The 18,637-nt window shown below is 44.5% G+C and overlaps 1 protein-coding gene across 1 annotated transcript; it reads right to left on the reverse strand.

The window, feature by feature from the left end:
- Nucleotides 1–6,289: 6,289 nt before the first annotated feature.
- PDE6H (phosphodiesterase 6H) lies at nucleotides 6,290–12,572 on the reverse strand. The gene is made up of 4 exons (XM_041404603.1): nucleotides 12,515–12,572; nucleotides 7,671–7,857; nucleotides 7,378–7,418; nucleotides 6,290–6,518 (listed from the first exon to the last, which is right to left on the reverse strand). The coding sequence occupies exons 2-4, from the start codon at nucleotides 7,808–7,810 to the stop codon at nucleotides 6,442–6,444; spliced, it is 258 nt and encodes an 85-aa protein (XP_041260537.1). The 5' UTR covers nucleotides 7,811–7,857; nucleotides 12,515–12,572; the 3' UTR covers nucleotides 6,290–6,441.
- Between the last annotated feature and the right edge of the window lie 6,065 nt (nucleotides 12,573–18,637).

The raw sequence follows: 18,637 nt of genomic DNA on the forward strand, positions 1-18,637 counted from the left end.
GTGGATGGGGATGCAATGGTGTTAAGATCTTCTTAGATTTATCATAATATATCTTCTTGTGGAACTCTTTCTGTACAGGCAGCTTTAGTTCAAAATTTCCTCCTTTGCTGACCACATTTCATTCCAGTGTAATTGCTGACTTGTTTTCTCTTTGCTCTTGTCTGAGGCTGGTGCTTACCAGATCATCTAGCTTAAGGTCTGTGTTTGAAAGGACTTTCCCTGATGCCTCCACCTGCCTGTTCCTCATCCCAGCTGTCTGTAGGTGACCTGGCCATGTGCTGACATTTTCAAGGCTGACTGTGCTGCACCATTGCAGTGGCCCCCTGTCAGTGAAGTTCAGTATCCTCAGGCTGGAATAATACACTTTCTTGGAGACCAGGGTTATAACTAATTCATTAGTTCACAATGATGCACTTACAAAGTGCCTAGCATGGAAAAACCTTGGTCCCAGTGAATGTTTCTGGTAAAACTGCAGTTGCTAAAGCCAGATCTAATACAACTTCTTGTTTTCCACATGGCTGTCCTTCTGTTATTTTTCTTCCCTTACTTTCAGACCTGCAGCCAGTTCCCTGCTGCAGACAGATGCAAGATTGCTATGCCCATGCCAGCAGCTGGATGATACAGATTTGAGCTGGCTTGAGTCCAGACAGCTCTTGTGAGCTGAGCAAATGTGTTTGCTTTCTCCCTGTGCCAAAGTGGTGTTTTGATCAAGCAATGGAAGTTTGTGCCTCAGGTGGCTGGTAGGGCAGAAGCCTCTGCATGGCTGAGGAACTGGCCTTGCCTTCCATCTGCCTATGGCCTGTTTGCCCCTCTACAGCCCCTGTAAACCTGCCTAGGTCATACTTCCAAGGGATGTGTTCCAGCAGCCCTCAGTGGTGGGAATTTTAATGAACCTGGGATTTCTATCTGTTGCTCTTTTTGGTATCCTGTCCAGAGGTGAGGGAATTAAACCACGGGTTTTTTCTCTTAACAGAACAAGACACAGATTCTCCCACTGATGTTATTCCTGCTTACCTACTCTGTCACCCATGATTGCAGGGTCAGTGTGGTGGGAGTCTAGAGCTCCCACACTTTGATGTGTTTTTCTCCAAGCTCTCTTCCTTCCTGGATGGTTGTGCAGCCACTGCCTCCCAGAGAGAGCAAGGTCTCTTGTAAGGGACCAAGTTCAACTTGCTCAGTGCTTTATAAATTATTTGTGCCTTAAGTGGGTGCTGTTCTTCAGTATCACAACAGGCTCAGAACTCCTGCAAGTGCTCCTTGGCCAGCTGCTAGACCCTCCCTGTCTGGCACAGACCACAGGGCAAAGCCCAGTGTACAGCTGTGGCAAGCAGCTTTCTGGGGCTTCACCACATTCCTTCTCTGTGTTCTCCATGTTCTTGAAGGTATCGTTCCTTCCTGTGGACTTTTCCTGTGCTGACCACTGTCCTGACCAAGGTCTCAGGGTACCAAAAGCATTTTTCCTTCCCAGTGCCCCCCTGTCTAAAGTCCTACTCCTCACAGGGTAGTGTAGTTCATCTATTTCTGTCATATCCCTTGTCTGCTCTGACATCTGGGCAGTCCGTTGTATGTTGAGTATGTGCTGGTGATTGCTATGCTCAGCCACTTCATTTACAGCCTCAGGAATGTGAGAGGCCCTCAGAAAAATTCCAGAGGCAAGAATGTGTTTGAAAATTCCTGAAGGCTTTGGTAGAGAAGGTATTCTTTTCACCCAGCAGGATCAGCAACACCAAAATTCTCACCATAGTTATTCTAAACTTCAAGGAGAGGAACAACATAAAATGTGAGAGCACATGTTAAAGGAAAGTTGAAAGTTTCAACTGACAGAATTCAATCATTGTGTACCCCCAGCACACAGGCTTCAGCCATCCCACTCCCTCCAGGTGGATCACAGTTGGTGTGGAAAAAGCTCAGAACCATAAATGTTCCCTGCCTTGGGCTGTCAGGACAAACTTTGGAGGTGCAGGTGCCTAACATTAGGATACTGAGCTGATCCCAGCTTCAACAACCCTGACAGCACTATGGGGACTGGGAATAAGGTTTCAAAGTAAAGCAGTCTGGTATGAGGAAATTCCAGAGTTGAGCACATTTATAAGCATGTGATACAATCTTTTATTTTAATTGCATAATCCTATGTGTTGGGGTTTTTTTTTTTTTTTTGTTTTTTTTTTTTTTTGTTTTTTTTTGTTTTTCATATCTGTCTAGATTTGCATCACGGTGCTGTGGTGATGCTAAAACAGACTGTTGGCTGGAATAACCTGCCCACCCTATGGAGCATTACATAAATGCTTTCAAAAATAGACTTGTTGTTCCTCAGATCTCCAAGATGAGGCCCTGGATCTTACTGTCTGAGTGAGATCTGACTCAGAATGAGATTCACTAATGAGTACTTACAGCTGCAACCACAACTAATGACAGCTGCATTTTAAAGTTCAAGATAAAATGTGAAGTACTCTGAAAAATCAAGTATTGAAGACCTAAAGGTGGTGGATACTCTCAATTTGCCTAACTCTCAAAATCCCATTTATAAAATAGAAAAGTGCCCCACAAAACACAGAATCATATTGCCAGGGTACATTTTTTAGCCTACACCTGATTGATCAATACCGTAGGAAAATGTGACAGTGGCTTGATACTGAGTGAGGTATTACACTGAGAGTTTGGTTTTTGTGTTTTTTTTTTTTTTAATTGTATTTTTATTTATTTTAAAATAAATAAAGTGAGGTGATTTAGTTTTGGGGGTGGGTGGGCGAGTGGTGAGGAGGGGAAAGGGAAGGAAGACAAGTGCTTCTCACTTTTCCCAGGGTTCATTCTTCTTTTCTTGCAGAGATTTGGGTTTAATTAACTTTTTGACTAGAGTTAGAAACTGGGGTCAGTGAGGATGGGATTCAAAATTTGGTTTTGCCTTTAAGTAGACATAAATATGTAAGATGCTTTTCTGGCTTTCAAAATGTGGTTGGGAAGGGTTTTATAAAAAGCCCTCACAAAGGGAGTCCTGAACAGCTCATATTTGTATCTCACAGGATAGAGAGCATTCAAAGACAAAAGACCTTCAATTGGACACCCAGTAATGAGTTGCAAAGAAAACAACTCCAAAGATGGCATGAAAGAAAACAAAACTCTTCCAAGGCTGAGATTTGACAGCATAACACAAGAAGGCAATTGCACTTGACCACCTTGAAAGCCCTGTGGACACCTAGAAAGTTCAGCAACAGAAAGAAGCAAGAGGAGATGAGTGTTCGCAGCTCTGTCTTGCAGTCATGGCAATGAGAAGGAACTAAGTGGCATTCACACCTCAGCAATTTTTTGCTATAGGGTAGAAAACGTGCTGACATTCATTTCCACATAGTCCTAGAAGATGTAGCTGGCCAAAAGATTTCAGCCTGAAGGAAACCATGTGCAACACTTTTGGGAGAATATACCAGTCATCACTCAGGAAAAAACTGCTTCTCAGATGATATCACAGTCAGCCTTTATTGCCTGTTGTTCAGAGATAAATAGCTGTTTTTTTCTAATGAGTAGTGATGAGTGACTTTCAGGGCTTTCCTCAGGAAAGGAAAGGATTTCAGAAGCAAAAGCTAAGTCATCTGCCTTTCTCTGGCTATATTTTGTAAGCAAGTCAGACTACAGTCTTAAGATTTTTAAAACATTTTAATTGATTTTTATTCCTTTTGACATGTTTTTATAATAAAAGAACAGAGAATAACATATTACAATGCATATAGACTGAAGTCCTTCAACAAGCTGCTTTAACACATTTGCTTTCTTGCACTATAGCCAACTCTCACTGAAAAATTTAAGTTTCAGGAATTATGGCTCATTAGAAAAAACTCAGAACCTCAGACAAAACAACTGTGAGTGTGTTTTAAGACTCTTCTTCTAAGCCTCAAAATTCCTTACAAGTAAAGGAATGAATGTGATTCCTATTAATTAATAGAAATTATTTTCAAAATAACTAACAAACTGTGTTGGCTCAAAACATCCATCTTCTGATACAGCTCATCAGGCAGTTATGAGAGCTGGGTTATGTATGCGTTCCTGTTGGACTCCTCTGGGAAGGAGAATGGGGAATTTCTCTGGTGGGAACTGGGGCTATGACAATCAGATGGGGAACTACACTAGGACCTTCTCATTTGCTAAAACTTCAGTTCCTAGACTAAGGAGAATTTTGCTTTTACCCCAGTATTTTCTGACAAAGTATCTCACTGTCTGTGGGCTGTTTTCCCAAGGTCTGGGATGAAAAGAGAGCAAAATGGCAAATTAAAATTTCCTTCTCTTGTATTTGTCTCACTTAAAAAAGCTTAAAAAAGGGAAAATGCAATTAAAATAGAGGCAGCCATCTTGAAGGATTCAAAACTGGATCTAATGGGTTTTTTCCCAGAGAGAAGAGGACAGACTGAGAAGGTGGAATGAGGATCATATGTAACAGGATAGCATAATGGGAGGGAGAGCATGAGAGTATTGCCATACATTCCCATTTAACTGCAGAAGGAGAGGGCTAGTACATGAGCTTGAAAAAAAAGAAATCAGTTCCCTACAGTAAAAGCTAAATAAAGTCATTTATATAAAGAACACTTAGGGAAAGAAGAAAAGCATTAAAAGGTGAGAAAGGCGGGAGAAGCTGGAAGCAAGTGGAAAGGACAGACTGCCTCTGCCCAAGGAAATAGCTGTGGGCTGCAATTAGCTAAATGGTACACAACTCCTGCCTGCGATAGCGCTGCGGTTCTGAGCCCCTCCGTGCCTTATTGCTGTGGCTGATGGCAGCAGCGCTGAACAATAAAAGCTGTACTCTGGACTGCCAACGGGAATTAATTTCCTTTAGCTGTTGGTGCCCAAGCTATATTTTAACTGAAAACTGCTAGCTTTTATTTCTGGAATAATGGTAGCAGATAACTGTGGCACCGCCATGGATTTATAGCAATGCTTTGTGTGTGGCGATCAATCGTTTAGACAGGATTTGCTCTCCTCTCCACAATCACTCCTTGCTCCCATGAACATGTTCAGCATAGGAAGGATAAGACAGGGGGAGGCAGTTTCTTATGCAATGAGGCTTCTTAATCTAAAAGCAATGACTAAAAATTCCACCTCCTCTTATGAATATTATGTAGCTACAATAAACTTGCTCCTTGCCTGCAAACAAGCCAAAAGCCCTTCCTTAATGCCAGGGAGTCTCAGTGCCTTCCCTGAACATTTAAGTGGTTGCGGGTGCCTCAGCAGTTGGCAGTGCTCGGGCTGGCAGAGACCAGCAGACGCAGATCGATGGGGTTAAGTGGATTCGCTCTGTGCCTGCCTGCACACAGCCTGCCCTTCCCCTGCCTCCCCGCTTGATCTGCTCTTACTTCTCTCTGGGGACACCGTTTGCCTGCTTGTCCAAACAAGCTCCAGAGCTTGAAATTGCCAGGGAGTGAAGAGAGAAAAGCCTTCCTACTTATGAGGGGCAGGGTGAAGGGAGACTTGTCCTGTGCTAAATACAGGGAAGAGGGAGCAATTACTGCAATATCATTTTCTGCTGCATGTGGCAGGACCGCTGGCACAGTCTGGTGACAGATCATAACGATTCTCTGTCTTAAAAAGCAGCAAGCATGTCCTGGGGAGCAAATGTCTCATGTAAATATGTACTGGCATGGGGACACGCGTCACACAGGGCTTTCCATCAAAGGAGAGGAAACGCAGCATCATTTGGAGGGCTGCTTCTTTGGAATTGCAACCACAAAGGAATGAATAATAGGATTAATTCACTTAGCTATTGATCTCAGACGCACACATTTTCATTTAACGTTATGAGAACAGCCAGACTCTCATGGTTCATAGCCTGTGGGCAGTACAGCAGAGACAGCATTTGCAAGCCCTTTTCCCCATTTGCTGATGAGGTAAATCTTAGCAGCACGTTCCTTATGGTGAGCCGCTGGGGAAGGATCTCCTATGGAAAACAGCCTAATATCTGGACTGGTGACTCTAATGCTGTTCTCTACAGATGTACTCTGAGCAAATAATTTGGTGGCCCAAATAACAGGGGGACCTAACCATGGAAAGTCTATATAGAAAGCTGAAAAAAGGGAAGGAAGCAAGAAAACAGAATAGGCTGATTTAATTAGGTCTGGACATACATGCACACAATATCTCAGCTAATCAGGGAAAAAGCTCAGATACAGCCTCCCCTTATCACCATAAACACTGAAGATCTATGACAGTGAGAGAAGAAAGAATATGGTGCAGGGACACCTTAAGACATTTTTCAGTAACTTCATCGCATGGAACATGAGGTCTGCTCAGGGTCCCAAATAACTTCTTTGCCAAATTAATCTGCAAAATTAAGTTTCTCATAACTAGCTCTTACAAAATCACCCTGCCCATAAGCAAGTGGATGCAAGGGCCAAAAAGGTGGTAAAGACCATGCTGGGATCTGTGGAGTCACCAGGTGACACCAGTAGAGATGCTGACACCTTAGATGATCCCAAACTGGGCCAGCTCGTGCAGTTCCAGATGGCTGAAAGCTTCCCATGGGCAAATCACGGTGATATCTGCAAAAGAGAGAAAATGACAAATGTGTTCTTGTCAATGCACTCCTTGGATTTATTTTTTATTAATGGAAAGGCTGATTTACTCAGGCAACATTAACAAGAATGAGATTCCATTTGAAGGTTAAATGGGCAGATGAGCATTTCCAATCTGGTACTACCCTTCAGACCAAAGCAGATCAGTGTACTTTCTCTCTTTGAGCAAAAGCAAGCCAGCAGTTCCTAATCTCTTCAGTGACTATGTAAACTGCTGTAAAAGTTAATTCCAGTTATGTGTTTCCTCCTCTTCTTATAAATTACCTGTAGCCAAACTGTGATCTCCTCGAAGACGTGTGCACTTTTAGATCAGATGCTGAATAATTTGGCCTACTATATTCAAGATCTGTAACTCTCTCTTCATCAATACTTCAAAGTTCTGACTGGTTACAGCTCATCCAATGCATGTTTCTCAATCCCAGATGGGTACATAAAATTCTTAAAATTAGGATTCTGATGACAACACAAATACTTAACCATCTGGGATTTAGTTTCTGTGATTTTTTTGGTATTAATAGCTTAGCATTTAGCATTTATTTGAGAATCTCATGCTGCTGAAATTCTTAGCCAGAGTATTAGCAGAAAACAAAGAAGCAGTTCTGCAGCCCAGTGTAGGTAGTCTGAAGCTGAAGTATGCATAAATGGTCTTTTCTTCATGTAGTGTATGTAAGCATAAGCATGAACGTGGCAGCTTGGGGAGGCAGAACTAATCTTCTCTGGTGACCCTGAGAGCTGCAGACAGGCACCCCAGAATCCTCTCCCATGATCAGGTTTGTCTGCACTAGTGCTAAAGCAGGGCATGACAACAACATCCTGCAGAGTTTACCTGTGCCCAGCCCCTCCATGCCTGGGATGTCATCTCCAAATCTAGGAGAGAAAAGAGCAGTAAGGAGTGAGTTTGGGGCAGCAGAAAGGAAAGGGGAGATCCCCTAAAGCCCCAGCCAAGGAGGAAGAATTTTGGGTAGGGAGCAGGAGAGAAGCAGCTCCAGGCTGGAGAGCTGAGGGGACAGGGGGAAGCCTTCTGGCTCCTTGCCCAAGGGAAGATGCACAGAAGCACAATGAAGCAGTGAGGAGCTACTCAACCAGCATGTTTTCTTTTCTTTCAAAAAATTCCCTTACCCTCTTACTCCTTTTTTGGGGGGCTTGCTCTTGAACTGCCTTGTTTGCCTCTGCTTGAACTTGGGAGGCCCCTTGCGTGGTGTGGTGGGACCGGTTGGAGCATCTCCAGTGTTGAGGTTGGCAGCTGGGGTCTCGCTCATCGCTGGGCTGTGTGCAGCAGGCACGTGCCTCTCTCAGATCCCTCTGCCTGCAAGATAACAGCAAGGACTGACACAATGCTCTGCTTATCTTTTCTGGGTATCAGTAGTCAGATGACAGAATTATGGAAAATATAATTGTGACAGGATTAAAGATAACGGCATTAAAGATAATAAAGAAAGATTGTAATGAGTACAAATTAAGAAGGGTAGCACTGCCTTTCATCTGGCATGCTAGAATTAAGATGCCAAACAAAGCACACTTGATCTAAGGCCAAAAAGACATTAACCCCATGGTGCAATATCTTGCAGAGCCATGGAGACTAACACCTCCTTTTGTCTCAAACACAGTTGCACTCTTGGAAACAGGTTGCTGCAGAAGCTTGCCCCACAGTTTAGGTAAAATAGAAAGTTTAATGCCATTGCTGGAGTTTTTGCCTAGCTAGCCTTGGAATAGCATTGCTGAGGTTTTTGCTTACTGGTTCAGGGCCTGACTGCTACAGGAGCCACAAAGACACATGTATGGCTTAGAAAAATATCCTGTCCTTGGGAATAACCATGATATATTTCACTTGTCCTCCTACTTCTGCCTAAGCATTACCTTTAGAACACTGATGGACATGGGATGCTGGGCTGGAAGGGTCCTTTGGGTGGAGCTGCAGTTAGGGCCCAATGCTTATCAATACCAAACTTGTGGGAAATAGCACAAGATCTTTGCAAGATTATACAGAAGGCTAAGGCAACACACTGGATACTATCTTTTAGACAGAAGTTAATTTCACAAATTTCTCAGGATTTAGAGACGTAAAGCCTGTAACTTTCCCCAGGATGTGCCCATTTTGGTATTTTTGAGCATTATCTTACATGTGCTGACCCCCCTTCACCACACTGTACATGAGCCAAACCCCACGGGGATAAATAGTTATCAGGGAGCAATTTCTGTTTGAGAGACACGTCTTCTGTCTTAGACAGCAGAACTGCTGCACTTTGAGCCTTTTGCTTCCTTCCCAGAGAGGACAGCTGTAATTCTTACCAGTGCCCAAACAGAAGATCCCAGCCCTTCATCAAATGTTGTGCTAATTAATATGCCATTAGTGTTACAATGGTCTGAACAAGTGCATTTATGGATAAAAAGAAATACAACTTCTTTCTTTCTTCCTTGAAGTCATGTTCTTCCCCATGACTGTTATATACCAGGTGTTCATCCCCGTGCATCCAGGCTGATGTAATCGCTGATGGAATTAACTTCAGGATTTGATTCTAAAGACTAATCTCATTAGGTCGCCAAAGTACTCTGGCTTATTCCCCAACATCACCTGCCATGACACTCTGGACTTCTAATCTCAGAACTATAAATGTCATCAAAGATTTCTTTCCTTAGTCTAAAGAGAGTTCATTCCTTTGTCCTGAAATAGACAGAGCGTTGGAAAGTAAATCCTTATATACAAGGAGAAAGATCATCTGAGCAATCCTCCTGTGCCACTTCCACATCCATGCAAGGTGAAGAGCCATATTTCTGTATCTGTGGCAGTCTGGAAATATTTCATCCAGGGCATCTTTCCACCCGTGGTGGCAGTAGGATGGTTCCAAATGATAGCACCTAGAGGCAGGCTAGTCTTCTGTCGCTTGTGGTCAGGCTTCTGTTGCAGCTGTAATATCCCAAGCAGGAGACTGGACGGGTTCCAGCAGCCCCAAATGGAGCAGCAGATGGTTGTGTCTGAAGCTGAAGTATGCACAGATGCTGTTCCCCCGCGTGTAACACAACGCTTCCTAAGCACACTCTGTGCCCACAAACACAAGGATCAGCTCAAACTGTGGAAGTTACTTATTTGGCTGCCATCTCTGCAGCGCCTGAACTGTTGCCCAGTATTTACAGCTTTTTCTTTTTCCTCACAGCATGGTGGCAGGACAGGCAAACACTGTCACCTTCTTCTTTAACAGAATAAGAATGGAAGTGCAGTGATAAGTATGACCTGGACTGCACTGCTAGGAGGAGAGATGAAATCTTTTAACTCATAGATTTTTAGGGCCAAACTGAGAGATGAAGGCATTTGCCTCCAAAGAAAAAACAGAATTTGGCCCTTCTCTCTTACTCAGGATGGGAGGAATTCAGATGATACTGCCCTACAACAAAATGCTTTGCATCAGAAAGCTGCTCCACAGCATGTCTGCTAATGTGCCAAAGTCTATTATTGTGTCTCTGTCTCAGGTGCAATTGTCATCAGTAGCTTGTCTGTCTCAGTGCTAGACCCCTCTCCTGAATTAAAAGAAACATGCATCCCCTTTTAAGCACCATGTTAATCCAAGTAAGTTGGTACCCTTCTCAAGGGCTACTCCCAAAAGTACAACAGAAAAAACAAACCAGCTCACAGATTTCCATCCTTTAGAACTGACATCCAAAACTTGAAAGATGCATTTGCACTCCATCTCCAGCTGAATTCCTGCCCTGCTTCAATAACCCCTGCTGTGTATTGGCACGTTACCTTAACCACAGATATGTCTTTGAGGGTCAAAACATCTTAAATCCTTGAGTCCACATTTTGTCCCTGACTTCACTCAATAGAGGAATAGCTAATGGAAAAATTCAGTCCTTGAAGTTTATTTTTGCCCCAATCTGAAGTAGTTGTATCCATTTACCAGATACTCAATAACCCAGGATTTGGTAGGAAAAAGGATCTGCCCAAATCACACTTCATCCTCTCTCACCTGCATGAATTCAATAAAAAGCACTCTATGAAACTTTTAGCTAGGGACGTGTCTAACATCAGGGACAATTCTAACTTTTTCCTTACTAATCTCTCTCTACTTCTATTCTCTCCATGCATCACTAAAAAAATGACAGAGGATGGAAAGCAACCTTAATGCCACATAACAACTTTCCTCTTGCCACGGAAGTCAAGCTGCCTTCCCACCATGGAGCTGGTGGGACTTGCTTGCCATCATTAGAGTCAAAGAATTCTCCATTCATGCTGGAGTGGGCCCTGCCCCACAGCACAGAACCTGTGCCAGTTCCCACACCTTGGGAGCAAACTGCTCCTACACACAGCCAGACAAGCACCCCAGGATCACAGATACTAAATAAATGCTAATAGCAGCTTCTTCCCATGGGAATTTCACAACCTTTTGTCTTACCATACCTGGTTACTTGGATAGTCCTTGGTACCAGATCAAACAGGTGGCTTGACAAAGGTTCTGAGTCTCCTCTAGATCTCTGCAAGCTCTATGCTGCCTTCTCCCAGTGTTTCCTGGTCTGCCAGAGCTCTTTTCCTCCTGCCAGCACCAGCACGCAGCTCCTGGGCAAGAGCTGATGGCTGTGGATGCAAAGACTGGTGAGGCATAAGATGCTCTGCCTTGCACTTCCTCTGCTCCCTCCTCTGACGAGGTGTTACCTAATTGCCCCTGACAGCATTTCTGCTCAGTCAAGGGCTTAATCCTCTAGGTAAGAGCTTTGCTTGCATCTGAATGCTAATTATACCTAATACACATTAATGGGCTTATCTCAGTTGCGTCAGAAATCCCACCTCGGGGTTGTTGGCCAGGTTAATCATCCTTCTTTTAGTTTTGTTTGAATTTAAAGGGGCTTGAATACTACTGACAAATGCTGACTCTTTAATCTGCTCCATCCTTAATCTCTGACTCTCTGTGGAAAATGTCCCTGGCAGATAACGTAGAGGCATCACTTTATCTTCTTTTCAGACGGTTTTGATGTAAGGGCTCATCTTCCCCGGTCCAAAGCTCTCAAAAATACAGATTCCTCCATGTGCACTTGTCTTATGCTGCCTCAGGGTGTCAGACACAGGACCTTCATGATCCATGCCCTCCATGCAGGTACTCTACCATGAGTAGAGGGAAACCGGGGGAAACATCCTTGTGCTGATGCTCTTTTTATGGGTTTCTTGCATGCTCAGATCTTAGCCTCAGGAGAGCCAGTAGCATCACGCTTTCAGGCTTTTGTCGGGGAGCATCGAGTCCAGAGCCTTTGAGGAGTCTCACACCTCCAGTCTCGATTGCTTGAGGTGGCTAATCATAGTCCATGCAGGTTCAGCCCTTTCTGCTCCTGTGTCTTACACAGGCTTTCAAATCCTTCATTCTGGCAGCAGTTTTAAGACCGAGAACAGGTGAAAGAGGATACACTCTAAGAGACAGAAACTCATTTCCAGTAGAACTACATTCCCAAAGGGGGATCACGGGAAGGACTACCCCAGTGGAAAGAAGGGATTCAGTAAGAGCAGAGGTACAGCACCACGTTATGAACTCCTCATTGATGTGCCCTGCAGGCGTGGCTGGGGCTGGGGCAGGAAACAAAAGCTGCCTGTCCCAGCTGCTCCTCAGCAGCCCCCAGTGCTGCTCTCATGCAGGCTCAGCCAGCTGAGGACACAAGCCAAGGGGGTTCCAGGGAGCCCCAACAGAGGGATGCTCAGCACGAGGAACTGAGCAGCCCCTGTTTGTACAGCCAGGGAGCTTTGAGACAAACCACTGCAGCAGCACCCGCCCTAATGATACAGGAAACAGAAAACAACCAGGCAAAAGAACCACAACTCCTTCTCCCATCTACTGGATCTGTTCATGCTCTCCAAGCACAAACATCCAAATTTTTCCCCCATGGAGTTTTATCTGGACTTTTCTCCCCCCTGGGTTTTTCAGCCAGTTCCCTTTTCATCCCCCTGCCCCCCTTGCTATTGCCTTGAGCTCCCGGGGAACACTTACAGTGCCAAGGGCTGCTCTTGCAAATCATTCAACTCCCGTCCTCCAGCCTGCGTAGAAAGAGTCTCGAGGTGTCCTTTGTCCTGCAGATATACCCTGCCACCAGGTGACATCAGGGCATCAGTCGTGGGCGGGCGTCTGCACGGCAGGGGTGACATGGGGGGAGCACTGTGAGACCAGAGCTGTGCAGGCACAGCTCCAGCAAGGTCTGGAGGAGCAGCAGAGCCTCGGCACGCTCCTCAGGGGTGATGTGCAAGAAGGTTGTGGCTTCTCTGGAGCTTCTACGGGGACACCTCTGGAGAAGCAAAGAGAAATAAAGAAGTAACCTGCCCTTTGAGTGGTGCTGCTTCATGGGAACACACAGTGTCAGGGAAGGGCGGATTCCCTATCCCTCTCCTGTGCTGGTGAATGCCTGGAGGGGTTTCTGGTGAACTCCTCAGAGGTGCTGCAGGGACGAAGACACACCTTACAGAGTGATGCACGCAGCTAGCCCAGTGCCAGCAGGGATGAGTCTGCCCAAGGCAGTCACAGGGAATGCTACTGAGATGCTGCAGGGCTCTAGTGAAGCAGATGGGAAGGCAGGGGGGGAATGGGAACCTCTGTGTTGCGCATGGGTGGCCAATCAGTCACTCCTGAGACCCAAGGTGTTGTGCTGAGGCAACAGCTAGGTCTCCTCTGGGTACCAGTAGCATTGTAACTGGGAGGGACCCCCAGAGGTAGAGCTCAGCCCATACTCCAGCCCATCAAAACTCCATGTGTGGTAATGCCCATTGTTTTATACCCAGTCCTTGGTGTCTCCCATTTATTTTAATAGCCTGTTGTAGCTGCCTGGAAGATCAGTGTCAGAGTTGGTGGAGTGTCAGGATGAAAAGACAAGGTCCAGGGTCCTGCAACAAGGTGCTGGAAGATCATCCTCAGCTGCAGCAGTGCCTCAGCTATGGCCTGTAAGTGTCTGGCTGGAGATACAACCACAAGGTTAACAATCCTCAGGGCTCTGGGCCCTGGTGAAGCACCTCACACTTGCTCTTGTTGAGCATCCACCTCACTGCACGAGATCAGGGCTGGCAGGACTGGAAATAATCCCAGTAAATGGAGTAGCAGGAGGGGAATCGGAGCAACACAAGGGTGGAAGGAAACCAAAGTGTGGGTTTGTTTATGATGGATGGGATTTGTCTTTGGGTGAGGTTGGAGGAGGGGATTTTGGAGCAGCCAAGCCAGCCAGGGGTGTGACTGTGTGTGACCAAGAAGGGACAGTCTCTCACTGATGTGACAGACCCTGGCAGGGAACACCAGTCCAGCACTGTGCTGGTGCTGAGCAAGAGTCCCATAGCTGAGGCCTCTGACCTTTCAGATGGCTGGAGTTGGACAAGATAAATCCTTCAGTGAGACTCTTATCTTACATTAAAACAAATCAATAAGGTCCTAGCCCTTGAGTGGGTACTGAGAAGCTGGGAAGTAAATCCTAGATGTAGCTGAGAGGCTTTCAATCTAGCAGAGAAGGAGCAAACACACATTCCCACACATTTAAGACAATCACACAGCTTTCAGAGGCTTGTGCAGAAATTTCTGGGCACAGGAAAGAGAACGGGGGCAGCATCTTGTTGGCATCCTCTCTTTCCCTGTGATGACTAGAGCTTGTATACAAACGTGTGGAGATTGACTGCACTCATCCTCTCCTGACAGCAGAAGTGATTTCTGTGGGCAGGGACCTGCTTGTGTGGATATAAAGAGGTGCAGCCTGCTGGCAGCAGACTCCTTCCCATCCCCGCTGCTCATTCCCATGCCTCCATCTGCTGCAGACAGGTTTCCAGGGGCTCCCCCTCCCCTTCTGCCTTCTTCTATGTAGGTAAATTTGCTGGGAAAATCAGCTGTACAGTGCTCTACTCCTCTTTCCTGAGGCTTAAAAATTTACATATGTTCAGGCTGTTTGTTTTCAAAATACTCCCTTTGTTTTCCTGTTTTCCCAATGAAATCTGTCTTGTTTCCCTTTAACAAAAAGTGGACTGTGGGAAAAAAATATTTCCATGGTGTCACATGAAGATATTTTTTTTTGCCACTGACAAAACATGACAGAAACTCCCTAAAGGCCCCACTTCTCATGTTCTTTCTTATCTCCCAGGACTATCAGTCCTCTCTCTCCATCCATACTCTCTCTCTCCCTTCCCCTCACAAAGAGGGTGGCATTTACTTTGCAGACTTGTGGTGCACAGCTTCTTTTCAGAGCAAGAGGTACCTGCTTCATGTTTGTGCCTGGCTGCCACACCAGATGGATGAGGAGTCCTGCACAGGGACTGAGAACCCAATCCCTGTCCCTCTCTGCCCAGGCTTTTCTTCCCCAGGAAGGCCAGTGCCAACTTTTTTGGCCACAACAGTTGGATCCAGAGCAGAGCTGCACCAGAAACCAAGGTGTCCAGGTGGTAGCAGGAGTGCAGTCCTCGTGGCCTCAAAGGAAAACTCAGGAGCTTCTTCACCTCCAGCCAGATTATATTCTGTTCCTAGGAATCACTTAAAAAACATCTCCAAGGTTTCTGACCCTATTTATGAGCTGGTGTAGCCATGGAAACAGTAGTTATGCCAGAAATAGCAGCTCACTTGAATGACAAAGAAAACACAAGTTTACAAGATAGTGATTTTTCCAGAGGCTGACTGAGCTCATGGGACTGTGGGAGGAAATCCCAGCTGAGGCACAGTCTCAAGGATGCAGCTGATAAGAGCTGTGGTTGGTGTGGGCCACAATAACTTCTGAAATGTATCTCTAAACCTTGTGCCACATACTTGGGAGACTTTGTGCCTTATTGATAGAGATTTATCACTTGCCACAAAGATATGCCTGACTGGAAGAGAGCAGAGAATTAACAGGCAGTAAAATGTTGGTTTCCCCCCTGAAGACAGGCAGCCTACCAAGTGCCTCTGGATCCCTGGTGAGGGAGCCATGGTAGGACCTGGATGTAGAATGGGATTGTCTGTTGGTCTCAGAGAAGATCAGTGAGGTTGTCATGTCAACAGCATTGTGGTGAGAAACTCAGAGTAGTCAGGACTCACATGCTGTAATCCTCATGTCATTTGTGCTAGTGTGGAAAAGAGGGACAGATACAGGGGATTGGGCTTTCCCTGGCACAGATATTTTGTTGTTTGACTACATGCAAATCATCCATTAAAAATGCAGAGAGGAAGGCACACTCATGGAGAGTTTTATCATTTTTCCTTCAGGAAATCTTGCACAGTTATTTTAGTGTCTGGATGAAGCATCTATAACAGCCTGCAATAAATGGGGTGTGCTGACTTTGGGAATCTGTGCCTGCTGCTGGACACAAAAGTTATGTTCAGTGTCACTGGGCTCAGCTTGCAGAAGAGCCTGATCTTGATACTCATTTCCACTCATACCCTGGAGGCTTCTCTGGCAATAAGGCAGAGAGGAAAGAGGCTGAGGTCTGTTTTTCTGCTACCAGGACTTGAGAGGGAGATTTCCATGACCAACCTTAGAAAAGGATCCTGTGAGGAAATAGAAATCAAGTGAAAAGGTTTTACTGAACTATCAGCAATGGCCCTGTCTGTGCTATAACTGGGTATTGGGGACATAACTAAGTCCTCAAGCCAAATGGGAAAGCTTCTTCAGGAAAAATGAAGCCCCTGCTTTTCTTATTTGGTCAAGGGTGCTCTACTTGCACATGTCAGAACATCATTACAGGCCCCAGGCTTCCAGGCACAAATGTTTAGGACATTCTGGGGCTTTTTATAGCAGATGATATAAAACCATGTAGTCTGTCCTACACTTCATTAGTTACCAGAGTTATATTTTCTTCTCAGTAATGAGTCTGGCCTTTCTTGGAACAGATAACCAAGCCTTAGCATCTCACACTCACAAGACTGCTATGTCAGCATGATTTTAGTAACTTACAGAAACTTTTCCCTGATTGGCATAAATAAAAGGAAAACCAAAAGAAATCCCCTTTCTCTCTGTCTCCCTCTCCTTTTTTTTTTTTTTTTTTTTTTTTTTTTTGGTAGCTCTTTTCACCATCAGATCTGAAGAGAAAGAACCACATTTTTTGTCATTCTTACTTGTAAATATGGAAGAGATGGTGGAGAGAAAGTTCACAGACCTGCAGATGAGACTCAGCCATGCAGGCATGTGCTGAGGAGATTGATGCTCTTGGCCATGCAGCACAAAAAGCTCAGGGTTTCTAACTGCTTTGTGATTCATTGTTTAAGAGCATCCCCATGCTCATTTGAAAGCTGTCCCAAGAGAAAGCAATATCATTAGTGAGCATCCTTTCCGTGCACTCACTTTGCTTAATGTCTGCATCCAGGCTGTTGGTAATGACACAATAGGACTGACTTTGTTAGATCATTTTTTAAAAAGTACCCTTTCTTTCTTGTTTTCACTCTGCTCACAATTAAAATATCTGCTTTTTTTCATTTATATGATTATTTTTCTCCTGAATGACATGTACAGAACAAGCTCAACACTGATATACTGAACAAAAACTTAGTATTTTTCCCTTTTTTATCAAGCCCAGGTAGTTAATCTGGTTATCTGTGTGACTGCTATAAATCAGACCTTGTGGGTGTCCTTAAAAAAAATCACATAAATTCCACAGTATTGTCTCAAGAGTCTTATTCAGATTTTTCTTTTCTCCTAATTGATTCCTTCGGTATGAATTACATGCCATGCACCTGTGAACAGTGATTAAATGGTACACTAGCACTCTCTGAAATCATGCATTGAACTAAACAGAGAAGTAATACTGCCTTGTTAAAAAAAAAGAAAGGTATGTTTTATTTAAATAGAAATCAGAAAATCAGATTGTTCCAGAGCTTTGTGCAGTTTAAAACAGTGTAGCAAATGATTCAGTGTCACTGGGCTAAGAAGCAGAAACTGTATACAAGTCAGCTCCAGATGTCTTCTTTCCTGACAGCTCCTTTTCTCATCTTTTTTTTTTTTTTTTTTTTTTTTTTTTTTTTTTGAATGATTGATTTCTTCTCCTTGGCAACCAGCAGCCCAGTAAGGGAAAGCTTTCCTAAACATTTCGGTAAAATGTTTCTTTCTTCTTCTTAAGGGGGCACGTATCTTCCCCTGGCTTTCACACCATGCAAGAGGCATCCTTCCTTCCTCCTCCTACCATATAAAAGCACCTCTGTGTAATCTCATTCAGTTCAGCCCTTTGCCACCATTATTATGACTTTCTTCATGTAGCAGTTGAGGCTTTCAGAAAGAAATTATTGCTTCTGGGGAGCACCTCACACTCTGCTTGGGAACATTTGACTAATGGGCAGAGGAGGCAGCTCTTCCTGCTCCATTATCTTGTCTCTTGGGTTGCTGCTCACCTCCCAGACTCAGGGATGCTAAATGCTCTAGCTGCCATGTGATAGCAGATCCCTGGTGGATATAACTGTGGAAGGGAAAAAGCCAGGGAATGAAAATCTGAATAAATTAAAAAAAATTATTTTCTCCTTTAATGCTTAGGTGTACTGCTAGTACTAAGCCTCCTGTTTTCCCCTCAGGATCTTGCACAACTGTAGAGCTTAATGTTGTAATGCTTGTTTGGTTGTTCATTTGTTTTTGCCTTTAATGACCTTTCACTGTCAGATTCCAACCATTTTTTTTTTTTTAATTTAGATCCTCTACACTCTTGTTTCCCACTGGAGGTACATACCTACAAATTGCTTTGAAGTTTCTTACTGGGAGGCTGCTAAGGATGTTTCTGTGCCAAGGACCTGCAGCTTGCTTTCTGGTCCAGTCAAGCATCATAAACACACCATAGAAAAAGTGAATTGTTTAATAGTCATCATTGCATGTGGGGCAGGCACATGTCGCACAAAGGATGTTCTGACAGTTTTGTATACATGAAGATTTATTTGTGGGACACTGACAGGGGATGGTGTACTTTGACGAGGATGCTGAAGGTTATTCTAGAAAGAAAAAGAAAATTAAGGAAAAGAAGAGAGAGGAAAACGGGAATTTTCCCCCACTGACCAGCTGTGAAGGGCAATGATGGGGTCCCTTAGGAACATCCTCCTCTGAGGACTCTCTGATGCTGCAGATGATGACACTGAAAATGACCAGTAGGGTGATTTCTTGCCATGCTTTCCCTTGGTTTGATACAATTTTCATCAAGACCCACTTAA

The sequence above is a fragment of the Onychostruthus taczanowskii genome, unplaced genomic scaffold (assembly GCF_017590055.1).
Source record: "Onychostruthus taczanowskii isolate IOZ18803 unplaced genomic scaffold, ASM1759005v1 scaffold216, whole genome shotgun sequence".
Lineage (NCBI taxonomy): Eukaryota > Metazoa > Chordata > Aves > Passeriformes > Passeridae > Onychostruthus > Onychostruthus taczanowskii.